This window comes from Schistocerca nitens, chromosome 6 (assembly GCF_023898315.1).
Source record: "Schistocerca nitens isolate TAMUIC-IGC-003100 chromosome 6, iqSchNite1.1, whole genome shotgun sequence".
Classification (NCBI taxonomy): domain Eukaryota; kingdom Metazoa; phylum Arthropoda; class Insecta; order Orthoptera; family Acrididae; genus Schistocerca; species Schistocerca nitens.
Genome location: NC_064619.1, coordinates 164,371,163 through 164,397,751, shown reverse-complemented (window position 1 = coordinate 164,397,751; position 26,589 = coordinate 164,371,163). Strand labels below are relative to the sequence as shown.

Sequence of the window (26,589 nt, the reverse complement as noted above, 5' to 3'; positions counted from 1 at the left end):
GTCCTGTTATCTAAGCAACTAGATGTTCAGAAGCATTTTTAAGTCAGGAAGTAACTGGGAAAGAACACCCAATAGCATGCACATCGAAACTGTTAAATAAAGCTGCATGGAATCACTCTATCACAGAGAAGGAAACTTTGAGTTTAATATATGGTGTCACTTACTTTCTGTGGTGTCCATACGGTAGAAAATTCAGAAACATAACTCATCACATGACAATAAAGTGCCATTAGGGCTCAAAGATCCCTCAAGCATGGTGACTTTATGGGCACTGAAATTAAGTGAATTTGATTTTGAAGTACTTTACAAGGCAGGAAAGAAGTGTGGGAAAGCAGATGGGCTAAGCAGAGAGATTGGGGTGACACAAGGGCTCGGCTAAAGCTGTGTGGTGTGGCAGAAGGTGCAGACTGTTGAGACGGACTGCCAGCCATTTCAAATGCAACCACAGTGCACTATAGATGATGGACTACTGCGTAGGATAATGATGTCCATGGTGTGCAACATGATACCTGCAATCCTAAAGAAGAAACATTAACAGAGGCTCACAATCATGCATTAACAGGACATGGGGGACAAAGAACAACTGGTTGCAGGATAACTGAACAATATTGGTGGAGTACATGAAGACAGGACGCTGAGTATTATGAAAGAATTGCTTGCATGTGCAGAATGTGCCAAGCACCACTTCAAAGATTACCAGGGGCATCCAAGCCATTTGAAAATGTGAGACTGGATGTATTGGATCCATTTAACAAAATACTGATAGGTAACTGCTATGTGTTAACTGCCATATACCACTTTTTGTGTTGTGTTGCAATGATTGCCATTCCTAATCAGCAACTCAGCATAATAGCTTTAGCAGTGGTGGATAACTGGTTATTGATGTTAAGTGTCCCTGATACAGTTATTATGGATCAGAAAACCAACTTCATGTCTGAACTAATTAAGCAACTGTGTTATCTGTTGTGAATATGGACACTAACAAGGGAACCTCCCCATCGCACCCCCCTCAGATTTAGTTATAAGTTGGCAGAGTGGATAGGCCTTGAAAAACTGAACACAGATCAATCGAGAAAACAGGAAGAAGTTGTGTGGAACTATGAAAAAAATTAGCAAAATATACGAACTGAGTAGTCCACGTGCAATATATGCAACATCAAGGGTAGCTTGCAGTCAGGAGTGCCATGATCTTGTGGTTAGTGTGAGCAGCTGTGCAGTGAGAGGTCCTTGGTTCAAGTCTTCCCATCACTGAAAATTTTAATTTTTTTGTTTTCAGGCAATTATTATCTGTCCGTCTGTCCGTTCGATGCGATCACTTTTTTGGGAGTGATTATCACATCCACAAGAAAAGCTAAATCGGGCAAGGCAGAAGAATCTTTTTACCCATTCGCCAAGTGTACAAGTTAGGTGGGTCGACAACATATTACTGTCATGTGACGCACATGCCGTCAACAGTATCGTATAGAATATATCAGACGTGTTTTCCTGTGGAGGAATCGGTTGACCTATGACCTTGCGATCAAATGTTTTCAGTTCCCATTGGAGAGGCACATCCTTTCATCTACTAATCGCACGGTTTTGCGGTGCGATCGCAAAACACAGACACTAAACTTATTACAGTGAACAGAGACATCAATGAATGAACGGACAGATCATAAGTTTGCGAAAATAAAGAAAGTAAATTTTTCACTCGGGGGAGGACTTGAACCATGGACCTCTCATTCCACAGCTGCTCATGCTAACCACAGGTCCACAGTGCTCCTGACTGCACATTACCCTTGAAGTTGCCTATGTTGCACGTGGACTTCTCAGTTTGTATATTTTGCTAATTTTTTTCATAGTTCCACACAACTTCTTCCTGTTTTCTCGATTGATCTGTGTTCAGTTTTTCAAGGCCTATCCACTGTTCCAACTTATAGCTAAATCTGAGGGGGGTGCGATGGGGAGGTTCCCTTGTAAGAACTAGTCCCCTTTATCCACAAGCAAACAGAACTGAGCATGTTCACCATAACATCATTAAAATTTTGAGCTATTATATAAACAGTAACCACAATGACTGGAACATTTATCTACTCTGTGTTGTGGCTGCATATAACTGAAAAGCGCATGACAGCATTGGCTCTTGTTAGGACATTTATCTACCCTATGTTGTCGCTGTATATAATTCAACGCATGACAGTGTTGGGCTCTCGCCATATGACATTGTGAACAATTAGCATACACCTTCATGTTTTGAAGTTATTGAGCATAAAATTAGGAAAAATGGAGAATGGGTATGAAATTTTGCAAAACCGTTAAGAGATGTGTGGAAGTGAGTGAAAAGGGCACATACTAAGGCACTCAAGTGGCAAGAGAAAATGGGATGATGTACTGTTAAGTTGCTGGAATTAAGGTTTTGCCAGTGGGTAATGTTAGTAAGCGCCAATACACCAAGGAGTGAAACAAAGAACTTTATCATGCATCATTGGGGACCATACCAAGTCACACAGATGAAATTTCCTGTAAATGTAGAATTGCAGTTGTTGAAGCAAGCCAGAATTTTCCACATGGGTGTGCATCAAGCATTTTAAGGGAGCTCTAGATGTTTTACTGCAGCTGCTAGTGCCACCATGTTCTAAGGAGGTACAGGACAAGAAGGAAAGGAAGAAAGCAGAAACTCATGTGCAAGATTCCAACAAGGTACATTAAGCACTCAGTTGCACCAATGAAGGACAAGATTTTCAGAATGTATAGAAAAGATTTTCAGTAAATTGTGTTATGTTTACATGATTGTCTTATTTTGATGAGATTATTGTATTGTGTTAGGTTAGTCAGATTTGTCCCCCCCCCCCCCAATGAACCATGGACCTTGCTGTTGGTGGGGAGGCTTGCGTGCCTCAATGATACAGATAGCCGTACCGTAGGTGCAACACCAATGGAGGGGTACCTGTTGAGAGGCCAGACAAATGTGTGGTTCCTGAAGAGGGGCAGCAGCCTTTTCACTTGTTGCAGGGACAACAGTCTGGATTATTGACTGATCTGGCCTTGTAACACTAACCAAAACGGCTTTGCTGTGCTGGTACTGCAAGTGGCTGAAAGCAAGGGGAAACTACAGCCGTTATTTTTTCCCGAGGGCATGCAGCTTTACTGTATGGTTAAATGATGATGGCGTCCTCTTGGGTAAAATATTCCGGAGGTAAAAGTCCTCCATTCGGATCTCCAGGCGGGGACTACTCAGGAGGACATCGTTATGAAGACAAAGAAAACTGGCATTCTTTGGGTCGGAGTGTGGAATGTCAGATCCCTTAATCAGGTAGGTAGGTTAGAAAATTTAAAAAGGGAAATGGATAGGTTAAAGTTAGATATAGTGGGAATTAGTACGTTTGGTGGCAGGAGGAACAAGATTACTGGTCAGGTGAATACAGGGTTATAAATACAAAATGAAATAGGGGTAATGCAGGAGTAGGTTTAATAATGAATAAAAAAAATAGGAATGCAGGTAAGCTACTACAAACAGCATAGTGAACGCATTATTGTGGCCAAGATAGATATGAAGCCCACGCCTACTACAGTAGTACAAGTTTATATGCCAACTAGCTATGCAGATGATAAAGAGGTTGATGAAATGTATGATGAGATAAAAGAAATTATTCAGATAGTGGAGGGAGACGAAAATTTTATAGTCATGGGTGACTGGAATTCTATAGTAGGAAAAGGAAGAGAAGTAGGTGAATATGGAATGGGGGTAAGAAATGAAAGAGGAAGCCGCCTGGTAGAATTCTGCACAGAGCATAACTTAATCATAGCTAACACTTGGTTCAAGAATCATGAAAGAAGGTTGTATACATGGAAGAATCCCGGAGATACTAAAAGGTATCAGATCGATTATATAATGGTAAGACAGAGATTTAGGAACCAGGTTTTAAATTGTAAAACATTTCCAGGGGCAGATGTGGACTCTGACCACAATCTATTGGTTATGAACTGTAGATTAAAACTAAAGAAACTGCAAGAAGGTGGGAATTTAAGGAGATGGGACCTGGATAAACTGACAGAACTAGAGGTTGTACAGAGTTTCAGGGAGAGCATTAGGGAATGATTGACAAGAATGGGGAAAGAAATACAGTAGAAGAAGAAGAGAGATGAAATAGTGAAGGCAGCAGAGGATCAAGTAGGTAAAAAGATTAGGGATAGTAGAAATCCTTGGGTAACAGAAGAGATATTGAATTTAATTGATGAAAGGAGAAAATACAAAAATGCAGTAAGTGAAGCAGGCAAAAAGGAATACAAACGTCTCAAAAATGAGTTCGACAGGATGTGCAAAATGGCTAAGCAGGGATGGCTAGAGGACAAATGTAAGGATATAGAGGCTTATCTCACGAGAGGTAAGATAGACATTGCCTACAGGAAAATTAAAGAGACCTTTGGAGAAAAGAGAACCACTTGCATGAATATCAAGAGCTCAGATGCAAACCCAGTTCGAAAGAAAGAAGGGAAAGCAGAAAGTTGGAAGGAGTATATAGAGGGTCTATACAAGGGTGATGTTCTTGAGGACAATATTATGGAAATGGAAGACGATGTAGATGAAGACGAAATGGGAGATAAGATATTTGTGAAGAGTTTGACAGAGCACTGAAAGACCCGAGTCGAAACAAGGCCCCGGGAGTAGACAACATTCCATTAGAACTACTGATAGCCTTGGGAGAGCCAGCCCTGACAAAACTCTACCATCTGGTGAGCAAGATGTATGAGACAGGCGAAGTACCCTCAGACTTCAAGAAGAATATAATAATTCCAATACCAAAGAAAGCTGGGGTTGACAGATGTGAATATTACTGAACTACCAGTTTAATAAGCCACGGCTGCAAAATACTAACACGAATTCTTTACGGATGAATGGAAAAACTGGTAGAAGCTGACTTTATGGAAGATCAGTTTGGATTCCATAGAAATGTTGGAACAAGTGAGGCAATAGAGACCCTACGACCTATCTTAGAAAATAGATTAAGGAAAGGCAAACCTATGTTTCTAGCATTTGTAGACTTAGAGAAAGCTTTTGATAATGTTGACTGGAATACTCTCTTTCAAATTCTGAAGGTGGCATGGGTAAAATACAGGGGCCGAAAGGCTATTTACAATTTGTACAGAAACCAGATGGCAGTTATAAAAGTCGAGGGGCACGAAAGGGAAGCAGTGGTTGGGAAGGGAGTGAGACAGGGTTGTAGCTTATCCCCAATGTTATTCAATCTGTATATTGAGCAAGCACTAAAGGAAACAAAAGAAAAATTCGGAGTAGGTATTAAAATCCATGGAGAAGAAATAAAAACTTTGAGGTTCGCCGATGATATTGTAATTCTGTCAGAGACAGCAAAGGACTTGGAAGAGCAGTTGAACGGAATGGACAGTGTCTTGAAAGGAGGATATAAGATGAACATCAACAAAAGAAAAACAAGGATAATGGAATGTAGTCGAATTAAATCAGGTAATGCTGTGGGTTTTAGATTAGGAAATGAAACGCTTAAAGATGTAAATGAGTTTTGCTATTTGGGGAGCAAAATATCTGATGATGGTCAAAGTAGAGAGGATATAAAATGTAGACCGGTAATGGCAAGGAAAGCATTTCTGAAGAAGAGAAATTTGTTAACATCAAGTATAGATTTAAGTGTCAGGAAGTCTTTTCTAAAAGTATTTGTAAGGAGTGTAGCCATGTATGGAAGTGAAACGTGGACGATAAATAGTTTACACAAAAAGAGAATCAAAGCTTTGAAATGTGGTGCTACAGAAGGATGCTGAAGATTAGATGGGTAGATCACGTAACTAATGAGGAGGTCTTGAATAGAATTGGGGAGAAGAGAAATTTGTGGCACAACGTGACTAGAAGAAGGGATCGTTTGGTAGGACATATTCTGAGGCATCAAGGGATCACCAATTTAGTATTGGAGGGCAGTGCGGAGGGTAAAAATCATAGAGGGAGACCAAGGGATGAATACACTAAACAGTTTCAGAAGGATGTAGGTCGCAGTAGGTACTGGGAGATGAAGAAGCTTGCACAGGATAGAGTAGCATGGAGAGCTGCATCAAATCAGTCTCTGGACTGAAGACAACAACAACAACAGTCAGATTTGTGTTTTCATTTGGTAATATGTTTTGGTAGTGGGGATGGTAGATAGCTTAGTGTTTGTGGACCTCATGCATTGAGGCTTTTGAGAGGGAGAGAGAGAGAATGAAATGGATTCCTTTCCCCAGGATGAGCTTCGACCAAGGTCGAAGATGATGTTTGCAGCAATTTTGGTGAGGTTTGTCTCTTCGGTGGAGAAGTGGTAGATGCACTTCAAAATCAGTAACTCAAAGGAGGAATGCTGTTCTCCAGGCATGAGGACATCATACTGACTAGCCATCATTAGAAACTGAGACTGACTTGCAATTTGTGAGAAGTAAGAAATGAGGTACGAAGGCTGGAGAAGACACTCACTAGACTACATCTTGGGGTCGAAAGGAAGGGAGTATTAGAAGAGATATGAAGATAGTAGCTGAGGTTACATCTCTTGTATGATTGGCTATAAGAACAATTGTGCCATGTATTGGATCTAGCACCACATATATTGCAGTGTTGAGAAAGGGGGTAGCTAGATACTGTTGGAAAATTTTGCAAAACAATATTTCCAAAGGCGTATACTGATTAAATCTGGGAATTAAATAACACATTGTGACAAGTGCTCAAAATAGTAAATAAAAATAGAGCAACTGTGGAGTTGCATACTATGCAATTGACAAATTTGGAACAGGGCATATTAAAAAATATATTAAATAATACGCAAGCAATATGGGAATTGGTTAGGAATTAACAAAAGTTATGAAAACAACCAAGGACACAGTGCATCAGAGTTTAAACATTATACAAACCTAAATTATTTTCTGGATGTCAGAATAGCAGTAGTGAGACTTCTACAGTCCCTAGCACATAGCTCAGGAAATGCAATAGTAGAAGTGACAGCTTTGTAGGGAGCAGTACACCATGCAGTACATGTAACAAAACAGCAAGAAAAGGCGTGTGTCGTGTAAAGTGTAACAGGAAATTCCATTACTCGTGTGTAAATTCAATGAATAGACTGAAAAGCTGGAAATGCAGTGATTGTTTTCGTACTGACGGTGACGATATGGACGAAATCAAAACAGACCCGTTAAAAACGTGTGTGTGCGAAAAGTTACAGAATGAACTCAGAATAGTAAGAAAGGAACTTAAGTATTCGAAAACAATTATATGTTTGCTAACAAACGAACTACAGAAGCAAGAATCAGGCAAGATAGAAATGTGCAAAAACTACAGATTTGATGCACCCAACATAAATCACGATTCACAACACAGTGTGCATACCACAACACAGAACGCAGTTCAAAAAGGAAATCAATCTATGGGTGCAGCAATGAAAATGCAAACCTTTGCTCCTGAGAGTCAGTCAGTGAATAGGAGACCCAAAATATTCGTTGCCTCAGATAGCCATAGCAGAGACTGTGCAAGAAACATTTTAAACTTAGCTTCAAATAAATATGATGTTGAAGGGAAGGTGATACCAGGTGCCCCCACTAGTGTAATACTAAAAAAATGCAATGACCTCCGTAAGTTGACAAGTGAAGATTTTGCAGTTATCTGGGCAGGGGCTAATGATGTAGCAAAGAATGAAACCAAGTTGGCAATTCATTCATTACATAAAGCCTTGTCAGCATTACAAAATACAAATACAAAGGTGATTGTAGTTGGTGTACCACATAGACATGACCTGCCTGAATGGTCCTGTGTAAACCAAGAAATTCAATCTGCAGAAAGAAAACTAAAAAAAATAGTGAAAGGCTTCCATAACACTTGTTTTATTGATACTCCTAGTAACAAGGAGCTTTATACAGCACATGGACAACACCTTAATGCAACTGGTAAAGAACTAATTGCCACAAGGATTTATGAATCAGTGGAAACAAACAGGAAAGTGTACAAAACAGCAATAGAACTTAAATGGAAGGATACTGAAGTCTCAGATAAAGAATCAGTGATAATTGTTGCTGACACAACTCCAGCACAAATAACAACAGAATCCTTAAAAGTGAACTTTGTTTGTGTGGAGAGGACAATTACTCAAGCAATAAACTTACCCAAGAGGACAGTGCAAAAGTTTGAAGAAGCAGCAAAGGAGGTGGCAGGAAAGAAGGCACCATATAAGAAGAGAGACCTACTTGCAAAAAGAAGAACAGCAAATCAAGCTCAAGGGATGAGAATACCAACATGTGGAGTACGGCACTCAACCTGAAAAAAGAAACCACAACCGAGGGACCAGGATTTTTGGTGGGATCAGCAGTGGTTTCACAGACGAAAGCAGTTAACAAAGTGAGTCATCAAGTGGATGAACAGGTATGTGACTATCGTAACACATATGATCACAGTGCATCAAGATTAAAGACATTAACGGAACCTACAACTTCAAATATAATGTCAAATTGTTCTCAGAGGAATACAGACAGAGACAAACTACTTACTTTTCTACAAGTTAACATACGTTGTATTAGAAATAAAATTTTAGAATTAGAACATTTATGTAACACTGAGCATGTGTGTATCTGAGCACTGGTTAACACAAGAACAAGTAAATATGTTCATTCCCCAAGGGTATGTTGTGGGAGACATGATATGTAGAAAACAGAGAAAGAATGGTTGGGCGGGAATTTTTGTTAAAGAAGGAATAATGTTTTCCAGAATTGATGTATCTACATACTCCTCAGAGCTAGATGGGGAGTTTAGTTGTGTAAAACTAATGAATGAAAATATAGTGGTAGTTAGTCTATATAGGTCGCCAGATGGTGATGTAAATTTGTTTATTGAAAAATGTGAATTAATAATTAAAAAAATATTGAAGAGTAAAAGGAGAATTGCTATATGTGATGATTTCAACATAGAAATGGTAAACACACAGAGACCAGTTGCTAGGACATTTTTGAATATGCTAAGATCATTAGACCTCTATTGTACAAATAACTATGCCACACGTAAGAACGCCTGTATAGACAATATTATTGTGAATTTCCATAGGGAGGATTTTACAGTTAGACTTGCAGGAAGTGGACTTGCAGATCATGAGCCACTACTCCTTACAGTCTGTAAGAGGCAGCCAGTTAAAACTGAAGAACCTAAAGTAGTAGTGGTACGAAGACAGAAGGAAGAGTACATAAATATGTTTGTTGATAGATTAGGAAGTGCAGATTGGGACTTTATATATAATTGTCAATCTGGAAAAAGGGAAGCTGAAATTAGCTTTGGTAACTTCTTTAAAAAGTACACAGATTTATGGTATTCTTGCTCATCAGTAAAAAAAATTAGATATCCAAATGAAATGAAAAAGAAAAGTCTGAACTGGTTCACACAAGAGCTAGTAGAGATTAAAGGAAACTTGCATATGCTGTACCAGATACATAAACAAGCCTCTGACCAAGGGGCAGAACAGAGTGTGAACATTCATAGGTCATATCTGAAATGCAAAAAATACTATAAAGCTAAACTTCTTCTGGCAAAAAAGCAAGCAGTGGAGGACTATATAGAAAGAGCTCCCAATAAATGCAAGGCAGCCTGGCAAATAATAAAACAAGAGAATACACCGAAATGCACAGAAACAGCTCTGCTTGATCCTGAAGAATTCAATGAGTACTTTTTAAACTCAGTTAAAGAAATAAGTAACAGTATCAAAGCAACAAATTCATCTGCAATGAACCTTGTTGGAACACCACTGCCTGTTAACCTGGCATTTCAATGGAGGGCTGTCACACCTGCTGATGTTATAAAAGCTGTATCCAAATTTTCAGGTTCTAAAAGTATGGACTGTTATTGGTTATCAAATAACATAATTAAAAAGACAATACACTCAATCGCCAAACCATTAGCTTATATTTTTAATAAATGTGTAGAATTTGGAGTTTTTCCGGATGCACTCAAGGTATCAAAAGTTGTCCCACTTTTTAAAAAAGGAGACAAACATCTCCCCCAAAGCTACAGACCAGTCTCCATTGTTCCAATATTCTCAAAGGTATTTGAGGCGCTGATACACACACAAATAAGCAACATGTTCGAAAAACACAATATCCTATGTAACAATCAGTTTGGCTTTCGAAAGGGGAAGAACACAACAGGGGCCATCTTGGAAATCATTGACCAAACCTTAACAGCTTTTGAAAATACTAACAAGGTATCACTGGTATTATGTGACCTAAGCAAAGCTTTCAATTGCATTCCTGTTGACATACTACTGGGGATGAGAGGGAGCACTTTATCTGTGATAAATTCTTATTTAAGTAACCGAAAACAATTCGTTTCAGTCAGAAATTTAAATTCTTCCATCATGGAAATCTTCACAGGTGTAACACAAGGGTCTATCCTTGGACCCTTCTTGTTCATTGTCGCTATTAATGATTTACCTAAAAATATAGCTCACCCTGTTGTGTGTTATGTTGAGGATACAACACCACTTACCACACATCAGAACATTTCAGATCTGAATAACCTAACAAAAGAAACACTAGATAAGGCCCTGGACTGGTTTGCAGCCAATAAGCTCCTATGCAACCCTGACAAAACACAACGACTTTTAATGGGAACATCAAATGAAGTAGGCAATAAGTTGGTAAAACTCTTAGGTATTCACATTGACTCAAAACTATATTGGGAGGAACATGTCAATCATGTATGTGAAAAAATATCTCGGGTGGCATACCTTCTCTTGAAACTAAGGGAGGTAGTGAGCTTGGAGTACCTCAGGGTGACATATTTTGGGCTATTCCAGTCACATATTTCATATGGTCTGATTATATGGGGGCACTCACCTCACATCAAAAACGTATTGAAATTACAAAAAAAAGTCATACGTATAATATGTAAAAGAGGTCATAGGGAGCACTGTCGTCCTCTTTTCTCCAGACTCAGAATACTTAGAATTATAAATCTATACATCTATGTGTCTGTACTCTATACTAAAAATAATATTTCAGAATTTATTGCCAGAAGGGAAATACACGAACACAACACCAGGGCTAACGGTAATTTAGACATACCGCGCCACAGATTAGCGAGAACAGGATATTCCCACAAAGTTAACCCACTCAAAATGTTCAATAAACTGCCAGTTCATGTTCAGTCTATGGATACAAATTCTTTTAAAATTAAGTGGTACAGCTGGCTGTCAGATTATCCATCCTATGACATTAAAGAATTCTTTGAGATGCCTGAGGAGAATATAAGCATTTAAAAGTTGTCTGCAGTTAAACATATAATTTTGTGCTGTGGTTAATCGTGTGTAATTACAAAGTTTATACTATAAACAATAAAATACCATATTATATTACATTATAAGATAGCTTGTTGTGTTAACTTTTAAAAGTCATCCTTTGTAATTTGGTACACTGCCATGCTTCAAATGTATTCTATAATGTATTGACAGAAGTTTATTTTATTATTCTGTATGTACTAGTACATCTTGTATGACGAAGCCAATAGCATTGTAAAATGATCTATGGTGAATAAAATTCTTGAATTCTTGAATACATCAGTACATGGACAATTGAGTCCTACACTGCTGCCCCCAAAACACTTCCTAGAAGGCCTATGGAAGGACTAAGAAGAACTAATGGCTGACCTGACCTGCAGCATATAGCGGAACTGAAAGAGCAGGGCTTGTCATTATTCTGTCATGTGGCAATGGCAGGAATCAGCACTGATAGAGTCGAATTTTACATACTACTTTTATTTCCAGTAGCAAGCAATGATGCCCATTGTGAATGTTTTACAGTCTACGCTGTCCAGTGAGATGGGATGCTGTGGGTAAATATGTGCAAGGAAGGATGCAAGAGGTAATTTTGGTCTCCAAGGGGAGGGGAATCTATGTTTTAAAGTCAATGGGTGAGTTCCATCAATGGCAAAGAGAAAGAATTAGCATATAACCAACCAGGATTGTCCAGACTGACACAAAACATGTAACTTATAGTTATTTTCAGCTGAAATGAATGCAGAAGGATGCTGAAGAGATGTTCTGGTGGTACATCCATATGCTCAAACAATCAGTATGCACTAGATTTACTTCATGTTCATGCCAGAAGCAGTTATTGTAAATTTCTGTGAACAGGGTCAACCCAAGGGAATGATGAGACTGGAATTGAGGGTAGTGTGATTAATAATAACATCAGTACATAAGCAGCCCAAGGTGCTACTCCACAATGTCAGTATTGGCATTGAGCAAAAAAATTTGACGATCACTGGTCTAGCCTATTAACTGCTTTCAGCACTTGTGTTTTCATGGTTGCCTTGGGGATGCGTTAGACTCCGCAGTTCCTTTGTCTGCCATATATAGAGCTTGTTGACACAACTCTCCATGTCTATTTGATGCATCTGCAGGTCCCTAATCTGTCTCTCTAGCTACAGGTCTAGCAAGTCTGAAAGGTGTTCTTCCACCTGGACTGCACCATCATCATAACACAAAGTCACTATCTTGCTCTGCACCGTACTTGAATTTGCTGTTTCCTTTTGTGCTTTCAGGGTCACCTTTTTATAGATATTACTGTTAGTGTAGACTACAAAGCAGACACTCACAGAATAGCTCACAATAACTGAGGATGAAATAGATATACTATGCCTGTCTGAGCATCACATTGTTACTGATATGGATAAGGTAAATGTAAGTGGATATAAGCTCTCTGCACATGTAATGAGAGAAAATATGGAGAAAGGAGGAGTTGCCATATATGTCAAAAGTTATCATTGTGCAAAAAGTATAGAAACAAAAAAGTTTTGTGTAGAGAAACATATAGAAGCATGTGCCTGTGAGCTTAAATTAAAGAAAGGCAGATTTATAATTGTAACTGTATATAGGTCCCCATCAGGAAATTTTCATCTATTTCTGAAAAATTTGGACTCCTTGTTGTGCTATCTGTCAGACAGGGGGAAGCAAATTATTATTTGTGGGGACTTCAATGTAGATTCTCTGAAAGAGGGTAATAGGAAAAATGACCTTGAAGTATTACTTGGTTCTTTCAATTTGACACCCGTTATTGATTTTCCTACTCAGGTGGTAAAGGATAGCAGCTCACTGATAGATAACTTCTTTATAGACCAAGATAAGTTTAACCAGATAAATGCTCAGCCTGTTGAGAATGGTCTTTCTGATCATGGTGCACAGCTAGTTACAATATATGACATAGCTCCATTCAGCAATACTAAACAGTCCTCCAAAGTAGTACGTTCAGTCAACGATTTAACAATTGCAAATTTCAGGGAAAGCCTACAGCAGTTAGACTGGGATGAGGTGTACCGTGAACCTGATGCCAATTTCAAATATAATTTATCTCATGACATTTTTGTAAATGCATTTGAAAACTGCTTCCCCAAGAAAATAGTTAAATATACTTGTAAGAAACCTTGTAACAAACCATGGCTTACAAAGGGTATAAAAATATCTTGTAACCGGAAAAGGGAAATGTATCTGACAGCAAGAAAGAGTAGTGACCCAGAAACTACCAAACATTATAAAAACTACTGTGTTATATTAAGAAAAGTTATTAAAAAATCCAGGAGTATGTGTATCATGTCTGAAATCTGCCACTATAATTATAAAATTAAAACAATATGGAATATTATTAAAAGAGAAACAGGTCAACCAAGAGCAGAGGAAGACAGTATTACCATAAAATTGAATGAAAACTTTACGAACAAAAAGTCAGAAGTTGAAAATATTTTTAATAATCATTTTCTAAATGTTGTGGATATAGTAGGATCCAGGTGTTCATTAGAAGATGCTAGGCTGTTAATGGAAGAGGCCATACCTATGCAATTTGATACAATTGAAATCTCAGCCACTTCTCCCTTGAAATTAGGAAAATATGCTATTGTTATACCTTTGCATAAAAAGGGGGATAGATCTGATGTCAACAATTACTATCCAATCTCCCTTATAACAGCTTTATCCAAAATTTTTGAGAAAGTAATGTATTCAAGAGTAGCTTCACATATCTGTAAAAATGAAGTACTAACAAAATGTCAGTTTGGTTCCAGAAAGGTTTTTCAACAGAAAATGCCATATATGCTTTCACCAATCAAATTTTGAATGATCTGAATAACCGAACACCACCCATTGGGATTTTTTTTTAATTTCTCGAAGGCTTTTGATTGTGTAAATCATGAAATTCTGCTAGACAAGCTCAAGTATTGTGGCATGAGTGGGACAGTGCACAAATGGTTTAATTCGTACCTAACTGGAAGAGTGCAGAAAGTTGAAATAAGTAGTTCTCATAACATGCAAAGATCAGCACATTCCTCAAACTGGGGAACTATCAAGAATGGGGTTCCACAATGGTCAGTCTTGGGTCCTTTGTTGTTCTTAATATATATTAATGACTTGCCATTCTATATTCATGAAGAGGCAAAGTTAGTTCTCTTTGCTGATGATACAAGTATAGTAATCACACCTGACAAACAAGAATTAACTGATGAAATTGTCAATACTGTATTTCAGAAAATTACTAAGTGGTTCCTTGTAAACGGACTCTCACTGAATTTTGATAAGACACAGTACATACAGTTCCGTACAGTGAATGGTATGACGCCATTAATAAATATAGACCTTAATCAGAAGCATATAGCTAAGGTAGAATATTCCAAATTTTTAGGTGTGTCCATTGATGAGAGATTAAATTGGAAGAAACACATTGATGATCTGCTGAAACGTTTGAGTTCATCTACTTTTGCAATAAGGGTCATTGCAAATTTTGGTGATAAACATCTTAGTAAATTAGCTTACTACGCCTATTTTCACTCATTGCTTTCATATGGCATCATATTCATATGGCATCATATTTTGCGGTAATTCATCACTGAGGAATAAAGTATTTATTGCACAAAAGTGTGTAATCAGAATAATAGCTGGAGTCCACCCAAGATCATCCTGCAGACATTTATTTAAGGATCTAGGGATATTCACAGTAGCTTCTCAGTATATACACTCTCTTATGAAATTTGTTATTAACAACCAAACCCAATTCAAAAGTAATAGCAGTGTGCATAACTACAATACTAGGGGAAAGGATGAACTTCACTATTCAAGATTAAATCTAACTTTGGCACAGAAAGGGGTGAATTATACTGGCACTAAAGTCTTTGGTCACTTACCAAATAGTATGAAAAGTCTGACATATAACCAACAAGTATTTAAGAAGAAATTGAAAGAATTTCTGAATGACAACTCCTTCTACTCCATAGAGGAATTTTTAGATATGAATTAAGAAAAAAAGAAAAAAAAACAAAAAATTATTTAAAAAATAAAAAATAAATAAATAAATAAATAAAAACACAAAAATAAAAAAGTTGTTATATTAACTTAGGTATGTTGTTAAATTAACTTAATTATGTCATGTATTGGAAAATTTGACTCGTTCCACATCATTACGAAATATCGTATTCATGATCCATGGAACTAGTATTAATCTAATCTAATCTAACTATTCATTTTACTGATTACAACAGCAAACTATCACTTGACAACCAATAAACAGAGAACTAACTCAATAACAAACTCACAAAGAATAAACGAGCAAACACCACTCTGTTGGTCGACCAAAGAATAATTGTCTTCACTGATGTCTGTAACTGCTACTCTCCACAAAGCTCACTTTCCAGTAGACAGGTTCATCAGCAGACTGTTAATACTGTGTTGACCTTACCTGATAAATCACGTGTGTGTTACTGGAAACATTAGTGGACTTTCATGCCTCATTAGGATACACACACTATTGCTTTTATTACTACTAAACATTTGGCACTGACTTTAATGTGCTGGACTTTATTAGTCAGAACTCTTTCAATGCAGTCACCTACCTGTAAAGACACGTGATATAATCCTATGTTCTGTATCAGTTGACAATATAGTGCAGTGTCACACAACTTCTGAAACAAGAGGTGTGTTGAAACTATCTGTTCATTGACGTCTATTTGCAAGATATTGTTTGTGAGTAGAGTAAGGCGTATTTCATATGAATGCTTTTCCTGAACTATGCTATTTTTATTTTATTTTATTTATTTATTTGATAGAAGCTCCAATAATGTAATAGGAAGTGGAATGTTCTTTAGTACTCTATAATTGATAGACATTAGCAATATTGGTGTGCCATTCTGTGTATCACTTCTTTACACTGAGTGAGGTTGCACAGTGGTGAGCACACTGGACTCGCATTCGGGAGGACAACAGTTCAAATTCGCGTCCGGCGATCTTGATTTAGGTTTTCTGTGATTTCCCTAAATCATTCCAGGCAAATGCGAGGATGGTTCCTTTGAAATGGCATGACCAATTTCCTTCCCCATCCTTCCCTAATCTGATGGGACCAATGACCTCTCTGTTTGGTCCCCTAACCCACATCAACTAACCAACCAACCACTTCTTTATGAGAAGGGTAAAACAGGAGTGACCTGCCCTCTTTTCTGGTTGCACCCTATCCGCATGCTTGGCAGCTTTGATGACTCATTCACTTTACAATGGTGCCATTTTTACGATTACTGTACAAATTGAACTCATGAACAAGCGGACACTTCATGGGCTTCATCGTTTCAGAAATACTGTCCCTTCTTCATTGAAGGAGGTTGACCATTAATATTCACTGCTCTACAGCATGAGAGGATGAAATGCGATATGTAAGGGGTTGCATATTCACAAATTCTTCACTTAATGGATGGTTCAAATGGCTCTGAGCACTATGGGACTTAACATCTGAGATCACCAGTCCCCTAGAACTTAGAACTACTTAAACCTAACTAACCTAAGGACATCACACATATCCATGCCTGAGGCAGGATTCAAACCTGCGACTGTAGTGGTCGCCCGGTTCCAGATTGAGGCGCCTAGAACCGCTCGGCCACAAGGGCCGGCTCTTCACTTAATGCTGGTCCTTGGAACCACATAAATAGCCTTTTGAAGAATAGTTCATGTATACCTTCAGATGTCTACACACTTTTGTTTTTGAGTATGTCTGATGCTCTCCCAAATGTCTGTCGAACCTGTGACTATTTGTGCTCCCTTTTTTGTATACTTTAGATATTTCCTGTTGGCTCTATTTGGGATGGGTCTGACACACTTTTTCAGTAGTCTAAGATGGATGATCACATAAGTGTTTTGTAGCAATCGACTTTGTAGAGTGATGAGCTGAAGTGTGCAGTCTGTTTTATCTAAGACTGAACTTATGTGTTCGTACAAATTGTTACACCTGGTTGTTGTTGTTGTGGTCTTCAGTCCTGAGACTGGTTTGATGCAGCTCTCCATGCTACTCTATCCTGTGCAAGCTTCTTCATCTCCCAGTACCTACTGCAACCTACATCCTTCTGAATCTGCTTAGTGTATTGATCTCTTGGTCTCCCTCTACGATTTTTACCCTCCACGCTGCCCTCCAATGCTAAATTTGTGATCCCTTGATGCCTCAAAACATGTCCTACCAACCGATCCCTTCTTCTAGTCAAGTTGTGCCACAAACTTCTCTTCTCCCCAATCCTATTCAATACCTCCTCACCTGGTTATTTGTATGAATTGACTGATTCCAGCTGTGATTCACTGGTATTGTAATCTTCCTAAAATAACCTTTAACTGGTTCATATGTAATCTCTTCCCAAAAAAAAAAAAAAAAAAAAAAAAAAATGGTTCAAATGGCTCTGAGCACTATGGGACTTAACTTCTGACGTGACGTCATCAGTCCCCTAGAACTTAGAACCACTTAAACCTAACTAACCTAAGGACATCACACACATCCATGCCCGAGGCAGGATTCGAACCTGCGACTGTAGCGGTCGCGCGGCTCCAGACTGTAGCGCCTAGAACCGCTCGTCCACCTCGGCCAGCAATCTATTTCCACATTGACAATTAGTGAGCAAGGCCTCATGAAACAAAAACCAACGCGTTTTTGCAGCTTTGTAGGTTTGCACCAATGAAGAGCTGTAGCACTGATATTGTCTCATACAAATGTGTTATTCTGGCGATAAAATATCACTAAAAGAAGTTAATACGTATATCTCCAAGATTATGAAGTTGTTAAAACGGGTGTGTCTTTGTTCAACGAGTCTCTGGCTTTGTCTTGGTGGAAAGAGTAGATTTTAACTCAAACTTATTTGATGTGAAAGCGTTAGGGGCCTCAGCAAGTACATGCCTTAAACATGAAATTTATCGCCCCTCTCTCTCTCTCTCTCTCTCGTACCTTTGGAGGTCCTTTCCTGTATTTGCGGACAATCTGCGCGCCCATTCTCTGGTGGAACGTGTGCGGCAGCGCGTTCTCTAGCTTGTCGCGGTAGGCGGAAAGCAGCCGCTGCAGCGGATGCCGCACGATAAGGAAGGACACGGACTTGTTGAGGGCGGCGCGCAGCTCGGCGAGCGACGGTCGCGGGTAGCGCTGGCGCGCCAGGCTCAGCGGCACCTCCTTCGTCGTCTGCAGGTACTTGGGGCTGTAGCCCGCCAGCAGGTTGAAGTTGTACATCCACGACGTCGAGGCCGCCTGCGTGCAGAAATTTCAGTTACACATTTCGTGAATGCAAAACTCCTCCAAATCTCGTTTCATATATTACCTTTGTAAGACAAGTTCCATGACCTCTTTTTCCTGAGTTTGCAATACTAAAAAGCAATAAATGTTGTTTTTATGTTACCTGTTATGTGTGCATCCTTGAAATGACCTTGGCTACAGAAGAATGCTGGAGATTAGATGGGTAGATCACGTAACTAATGAGGAGGTATTGAATAGAATAGGGGAGAAGAGGAGTTTGTGGCACAACTTGACAAGAAGGAGGGACCGGTTGGTAGGACATGTTCTGAGGCATCAGGATATCACAAAATTAGCTTGAGGGCCGGCGTGGAGGGTAAAAATCGTAGAGGGAGACCAAGAGATGAATACACTAAGCAGATTCAGAAGGATGTAAGTTGCAGTAAGTACTGGGAGATGAAGAAGCTTGCACAGGATAGAGTAGCATGGAGAGCTGCATCAAACCAGTCTCAGAATAATTATTATTGTCTATGAAAGCGAATGTTCCTTTCAAAACTGCGTGTTGGGTCATCATTTGTAACTGCCGAACAGCTAGTAAAATAAACCTTTCAACCAGATGTGTCTAGAGAAATTTGCCATGGGGGCAGGTGGGAGTAAGGTACCAAAATGGCGTATTTTTATACGTCAAAGTTGGTGACTTTGTACAAGTGTCATCTCCAACGACTAATTTTATGGGAGACACAATAAACGCATTGTAGGCCTATTCCAGAGAAATGATAATTACGCACTACATATCTTTGTATTATTTTGTCGAAAACTGACATTTTGAGACCATAGCCGTGTGTTTGGTGCGTGTATGGTGCTTTACATTATGTTTGTACATATGAATCAAAAAAGAGCTTCGTATTGTCTTCACTACTGCATAAACACAAGCAGTCAACGCTGTAATGTAATAAATAACATGATGAAAAGTGGCTGGTTGCTGCTACCTTCTCTGTAAGTATCAACCTATAATTTTTATAGGTAAATTTGTTTGAAAGCCTACCTTTTTTCTAGTAGTGCTGTACATATAGAAACACTGAGAATACCTACGCACGACCCAGAGAGACATATAAGGAACGAGCGCTCAGAATGTCCTAAGTGGCCAGGACGTCACATATTTATTAGCTTTTTTCTGAGGATTACGAGTTCTACTTATAGAAGTTTTAACAACACTGCTATCAATACACGGTCTCTCTCAGGAAAGCAAAGAGACAGTGTAAAACAAGGCACTCAGTTATGGAGTGCAGGTTTCATTCCTGTGTCATCCTCCCTTCTACGCTGCGGTACCATGCAACAAAGGGAGGCAGGGGAAAAGCTATTTGTTTGTGCCATGCCGACTTCTGTTACTGCCTTTTTCGGCACTGTTTTTCAAATTGACTACGAGGCGTTGCCTGTCTGGGTAGTCAAACTCCGCGTACTGTACATCGCTAACTCATCTAAATGGTTCAAATGGCTCTGAGCACTATGGGACTCAACTGCTGTGGTTATCAGTCCCCTAGAACTTAGAACTACTTAAACCTAATTAACCTAAGGACATCACACACATCCATGCCCGAGGCAGGATTCGAACCTGCGACCGTAGCAGTCGCACGGTTCCGGACTGCGCGCCTAGAACCGCGAGACCACCACGGCCGGCTCTAACTCATCTTATGGAATATAGTGTAAGCCATATACCCTACTTCCGTCTCCATAGTGTGAGTTATTTGGATTGCTGATGGGACTACGTGAATCAATAGAAATCAAATGTCACTGATCGGCTTCAGAACAAAAACGGTCTTGGTTGCCAAATCATTTAACATCAGTGATATGTTTCACCCTTTCGAGACATCATCAGGTTGTGTAAAAGCAGCTGGATATGCAACCTATCCGCCATAAAGCGATATAAAATGGAGAATGTACGCCATAGTAACTGGATATGTAATCCATCCGTCATAAAAACATATACAGTGCAAGGCGGATCTTGGGAACAACTGCTGACTCTGTCATAGCAGTACAAAACAGGGCTATGCATACAAAATAAACGCAGTATGAGCCGCACACACCACGATGTATGGAGTCAGCTGGTGTGCTCAAGGTTCACCTTTTATTTGATATGTTTTTGTGATGGGTGGATTATATATCCAGTTACTGTTGCGTCCATTTTCCGTTTTACATGGTTTTATGACGGATGAGTTGCATATACAGCTACTTTTACACAATCTGATGATGCCCCAAAAGGGTGAAACATGTCACAGATATTAAATAATTTTACAGTCAAGATTGTTACTATTCTGAAAAAGTTCGAAACTGGTTGCTGTAAAGCTGTGCTACAGTGGAATGGAATAACTTTCAGTCATGAGTATTAACTCATTTTTGTCTGCCGCTGTTGTGAACTAACTAACATCACTGTTTGGTGCATCTACATAATACTTCACGTCTATCTTCAAGCGTCTAAGCATGTACGTAATGCTGTCCCGTTGGTCCATTAAACCCGTGACACAGAGCAGATGTTACACGCAGAGTTAACCATTGCTGAAATGTTATGTTTAATTGACTTTTAAACCATCTTATTTCCATATTAAGTCCATGAAAAACAGCGTTATGGACAGCGGTAGGAAAGACGTCACAACAGTTTTTCATCCCATAACTCACCTCGACGACAGAAGAGCGCATGTATACAGTCAAACCTCGATATATCGAACCTCGATGTATCGAAGACATTTCTAAATCGAATTTTTTCTTCATTCCCTGCGGTTGAAAGTCCAAAAACTTGATATTCCAAAGAAAACCCGCCGTTATATCGAAGTTTTTGGAAGGTTTGAGAAGGGCTGATTTTACCTCTACATATCGAAGTTCAGTGGACAAAAACTCTTTATATCGAATTCACCTCTATACATCGAAGTCTTCCATATGGTATATCTGCATATCGAAGTGCACGAAAATAGGGGAATCCCATTCACTTCCCTCCCTGCGCCCATGTGTCTGTGAGATCTGCGTCATGTTGCAGATCTAACGCCCTCCTTGCAGGTGCAATTTTAGGCAGTGTTTGTTTTGATTTAGTGTGAGTGTGAGTGGTAAGTATCAGCCATGGGCTATAAGCGGAAATACCTGACAATCCCTGAAAAGCAAAAGTTAATTGATGAAGTGAAAGCAGGAGTGACAAAAAGAAAGACATAGCTGCAGAGTTTGGGATTTCGGCAAGCACACTGTCCATGGAAATCAGGAATGAATACTTTGTAATTACTGTAGATCTGAACGGACAGATCGGGAACGACAACGAATGGCTGAGTTTCCAGATTTGGAAGAGATTTTAGTGCAGTGGTTCCGACAACAGACGTACAATAACGTGAACATTGGTGAATTTATTTTGAAAGAAGAGGCAGATTATTTTGCAGCAACATTGTGATACGATATATTTCCTGTGCGTAACAGGTGGTTAGAAAATTTGAGGAAACAACATGGTACTGTTTTCCAAAAGGTGAGTGGGGGAAGTGCTATTGTAGACAACAAAATTTGTAATGAGCGGAAGTTAGAATGCAGAGGCTCCTTCAAGATTACAATCCGGATGACGTTTTTAATGCAGGTGAACTTAACTGTTTTTGCAAGTGTCTTCTAGACAAAAGGATGAGTTTCTGAGGAAAAAAATGTCACAGGGGCAAGCTAAGCAAAGATCATGTTACTGTTCTGTTAACAGCAAATATGATCAGCACAGAAAGACTCAAGACAATTATGATTGGAAAACCTAAGAAACCGCGATGTTCATTTCTGGGTTAAGTCGTTCCCTGTGGAGTACACTGGGAACAAGAAAGCATGGAAGACTTCAAAAGTGTTTTCCAACGGATTAAAGGATTTTGATAGAAAAATGATTTATAAAAATCGAAAAGTTGTGTTGTTTGTGGACAGCTGCAGTGCGAACAATGCGATCCCTTCATTAAAATCCGCGACAGTACCATTCGTGGCAGCTAATACTACATCGAAATTGCAGCCCTTAGATCAAGGAATAATTAAGAACGACAAAGAAAACTACTGGTATGAAGTGGTCCGAATGACAGTCCGCAGTATTGACGATGACAACAATACAACTATCTACATTTCAGATGCTATGAGAATGCTCAATAAAGCGTGGAGAAAAGTGAAGGAGCAAACGATCGTCAATTGTTTCCAAACATGTGGATTTTCGACGACAGGTAAAAACGAGCAGCTGATGGGTTTAATACCTATGCATGTAAAGTATTAGTTTGATTCTGACACTGGTTTATGGGAACTTTAATCACAGTTTTTATTTTGTACAGTACTTACAGGAGACAAGGTACCCCCTGTCAGTATCGTTGGGTCTTAATGAACGAAAGTTGTGACTCATTTCAACATCGCTCACGTTCGTTCTGAAGATTTAGTGGATGTGGACAACGATGTCGCAGTAGCAGGGTCACTAACGGACGCCACCATTGTTGACTCCGTGAAGACAGGGAACGAAAAGAAAGGCGGCAACTATGGCGAACAGGATGGGGAAAAGAGGGAGGGGGGTGGTCGAAGAAGCACCGCCAGTGACGGCCAGGCAGGCAAAAGCGGCTATCGATGCAATCAGAACGTACATGGATAAGTGTGAGGAGGTAGAGAATAATGTGTTCTCAGCTATTGTAATCTAGACAGTGAAATTAACTATAGGTGATCAAAAGTTTAAAGGAAGCTAGAATTACAGATTACTTTTAAAGTCAATGATTTATGGAAATTTAAATGTACATACTACATATTCTTTTACTGAATTTAATTTTTTTCACATTGAAAGTATTTTATTTTAAACTTATGAATTGTTGTCTATTGCAGAAGAAATAAAACAACATGCATAGCAATCTATCTCGATTTCTTTTTTATATTACCAAAACTAAACATAGGCCTATATCACATACAAACGCAAAAAATTACAGTACATTAATAAAGAGAATTGTGGGTTGTAAACTTTTTTTTTTCAGAAGCCGCATTATATCGAACCCTCGGTATATCGGATGAATTTTGCTTTCCCTAGAGATTCGATAAATCGTGGTTTGACTATTACTCTTGTAGTCAAATGGCATAATATGTAATAGAGTAGAACTTCTTTTGTTGATATTTTTATCCAAGCCGTCTTACAGGCTATCAAAAAACATTAACAAAAAATTTAATTTTTATAGACAGATAAGAGAGCACGATCAGACTACCCTGGGACCTGTTGCATCTCTGACTCGCTACATAAAACATAAGACAGCTGAGTATGGCACTGAAAAAGCAAAAGAATCTTGAAAGTTGTGATAAACAATTTACAGCAAATTTTAAACAGTGGATTTTACTGGAAAACTACCAAGATTATAGCTTTTGTAGAAATTCGACAATGTAACTAATACTATAGACTATGAGCGAGATCAAAAATATTGATGTTTCAGAAAACAACTCTCACCTTTCAGACGAATGACATTTTGCATAAAGGCTTTGCTATAGTCGAAACAATAGCCTCCACATGCTGGGACTGTAGCCAGCAGCAGTAGGCGCAGGGAATCAAGAAAAAAAAAAAAAAAAGAGGACTGTCGCTATGTTTCATCACTGTTCTGCAAAGGCTCGCATTTGTCTTGAGTTTAACTCAGCGCAAAAACGCAACAGCCCCGAAGAAAACGAAATTTTCCATGAACGATATGATAACCGAACAAACCTAAGTTACGCAGTGATTGATGAAGCCATTGTGTTTTTCACTGGATTCATCCCCATCATGCTAAAATTGGCTAAATCTGCTATTTTGCTGACTAATCTGCTATTATTTTTTGAAGTGTGTGAGAATTATGTAACAAATAAAAATTCTGTACTCTAGATTTCGGGGGAGGAGATAGTTATGACCTCCCCCCCCCCACCCCCCGCCCCCTTGCTTTTAACACAAATATATTACAAATTCGTGCCATGTGTAAAATTACCACTGCCTTGTGGTGGCATAGAGCAGGTATCGTGTCAAATTAGCGCCGGAATTGAACTCTGAAAAGTCTTTAGCCGAAAAACAAATAGATGTGAAATACTTGCATAGATTTAAAAGGTTGGAGGGACTGTAAAGTGTGCAACGAAAAATGCAACGACGCAAGAACGCCATACAGCGACAATGGGGAAACTGGAAAAGAAGAAGCTGAAAGCACTTTAATCATGGTGCTGGAGTGAAAGAAGTTAAAAGTTAAGCAAAGTCACAAAAGTACGAACGTTGATGCATTGCAGTGGATGAAGAAAGAAATGTGTGGAAAAACGAGTTGGTGGAATATGTGATACAGCAACTGGGTTTTATTATTTTGGCCATGCAAGGCAAGACTTGCAAGTGAAGTAACTGATTCGACTATGATGACATATCTTTGAGAACATTCCGTTTTCTGTGAATATGGGAATGAGTGAAGTGGTAAAGGATGTAGATAAACTGAGGGCAGTGTGAATCAGTCAGAAACTGTCGACTAAAGAGTAAGCTAAAAACTAGAAGAAGAACACAGTAAGGAAGTGTAACTTCCTCCCTACAACTCTTTGGCATCAGCTTACAAGATATTAGAAGGTATTTCAAACACATATGACACACAGTAATATGTAGAAGTCTAGAAGATACAGCATGAACGTATAATGCTCAGACACGGCTTGTATCGTGATAAAAAGTACCATTCAGATTTTACCCTATATAACGATTTATTTCTCCACGGTAAGTTTCGGGTTTAGGCAATCTTCATGTGGTGATGTACAGACATTGTACAAAACAAACAAGAGTTTTCGTGTTACTAAGAAATGTTACGTCATTGTGTTAATAATGGGATCAATATTGTTTCTCTTGTTTGAGGCATTATAATGGTTTACATTAATTTTTGCTGATCTCGTGTGGACACATCGTAGTCCCTTCATGTTAAAATTAATTACAGTACGAGGTGTAAGACACAAATCCGCAATTAGGTCGATAAACAACAGATAGTGGATTCGTCACTTATACTTAGTTTCATAATCATATTCTCCATTTTGATGATCTCTGTTTGTCATTGGACAACGCCGTTTCCTTGTTGCACATTTGGGTTACCAGAGAAGCATAAAGTCGATGTCTGCTGCAGAACCAGCGAATAAAGTCACACATTGACCAACACCTTCAGCACCTGAACGCTATCTGCTAAACTTCCTGATGTCTGAGTGCTAGCGAGACCTTACCATAGATCGGTGCTCATCTCTTGACGTCAGTTTCACTTCACCTGAGGCTATTTTGACTAATTTCATTTATGTTCATCAGTATCGCTGACAGAAGCAGTACATCGAACTCTGAACCAAATGAGTGCTTCTATAAGCGAAAACACATTTTAGATGGCTTCTCTACCTCTACTAGACTCAGTATGTCTAAATCCTTCTGTGTGCTATATTTCTAACTTGGGTGCATAGCACATCGCTTTCCCTTCATAACTGAGTACCAAATCTCTACATATACGAGGTGCTATCCAAAATTTTCGGGACTGGTGCTGCCATCTGTTGAAAACCTTACCTTTGGACCATCACCCTCGAAGTAGTTCCCATCCGCACGTAAACACCGGTCCCTGCGCTTCTGCCACTGGTCAAACGTTTTCTGGAAGTCCTGTTCTTTGAGGGTGTTTATCACCGCCAGCGATGCTTCTTCAATCCTCTCCAGAGTGTCAAAGCGACGGCTTTTCAACTTGAGTTTCAGTTTTGGGAATTGCCAAATCTGGCGAGTACGGTGGGTAGGGTACATCGCCATCTTGTTTTTTGCCAAAAAGTTCCTGGTGAGCAAGGACATGTGACAGGGCACATTGTCGTGATGCAGCAGCCAGTTCCCTTGACGCCAAAGTTCGGGCCATCTTCGCTGCACTTTTTCACGGAGCTGTCGCAAAACGTCACAGTAGTATGTGGAATTCACTGTTTGGTTGGATGGGGCGAATTCTTTGTGCACAATTCCCTTGGTATCAAAGAAAACGATGATCATACTCTTCACTTTGCTCTTCACCTGAGCTGCTTTTTTGGGTCTTGGAGAGCCCAGGCTCTTCCACTGGGACTATTGTTGCTTTGTCTCTGGGTCATAACCATAAA

At 39.2% G+C, this 26,589-nt stretch overlaps 1 protein-coding gene across 2 annotated transcripts in view; it reads right to left on the bottom strand.

Annotated features, from left to right (window-relative positions):
- The window catches only part of LOC126263030 (carbohydrate sulfotransferase 11-like), a 396,515-nt gene that overhangs the window by 13,552 nt on the left and 356,374 nt on the right, over positions 1-26,589 (bottom strand). For both annotated transcript variants that reach the window (XM_049959997.1, XM_049959998.1), the window contains one exon: positions 18,229-18,522. In XM_049959997.1, the coding sequence (XP_049815954.1) occupies positions 18,229-18,522 (294 nt within the window). The remainder of the gene's footprint in view (positions 1-18,228; positions 18,523-26,589) is intronic.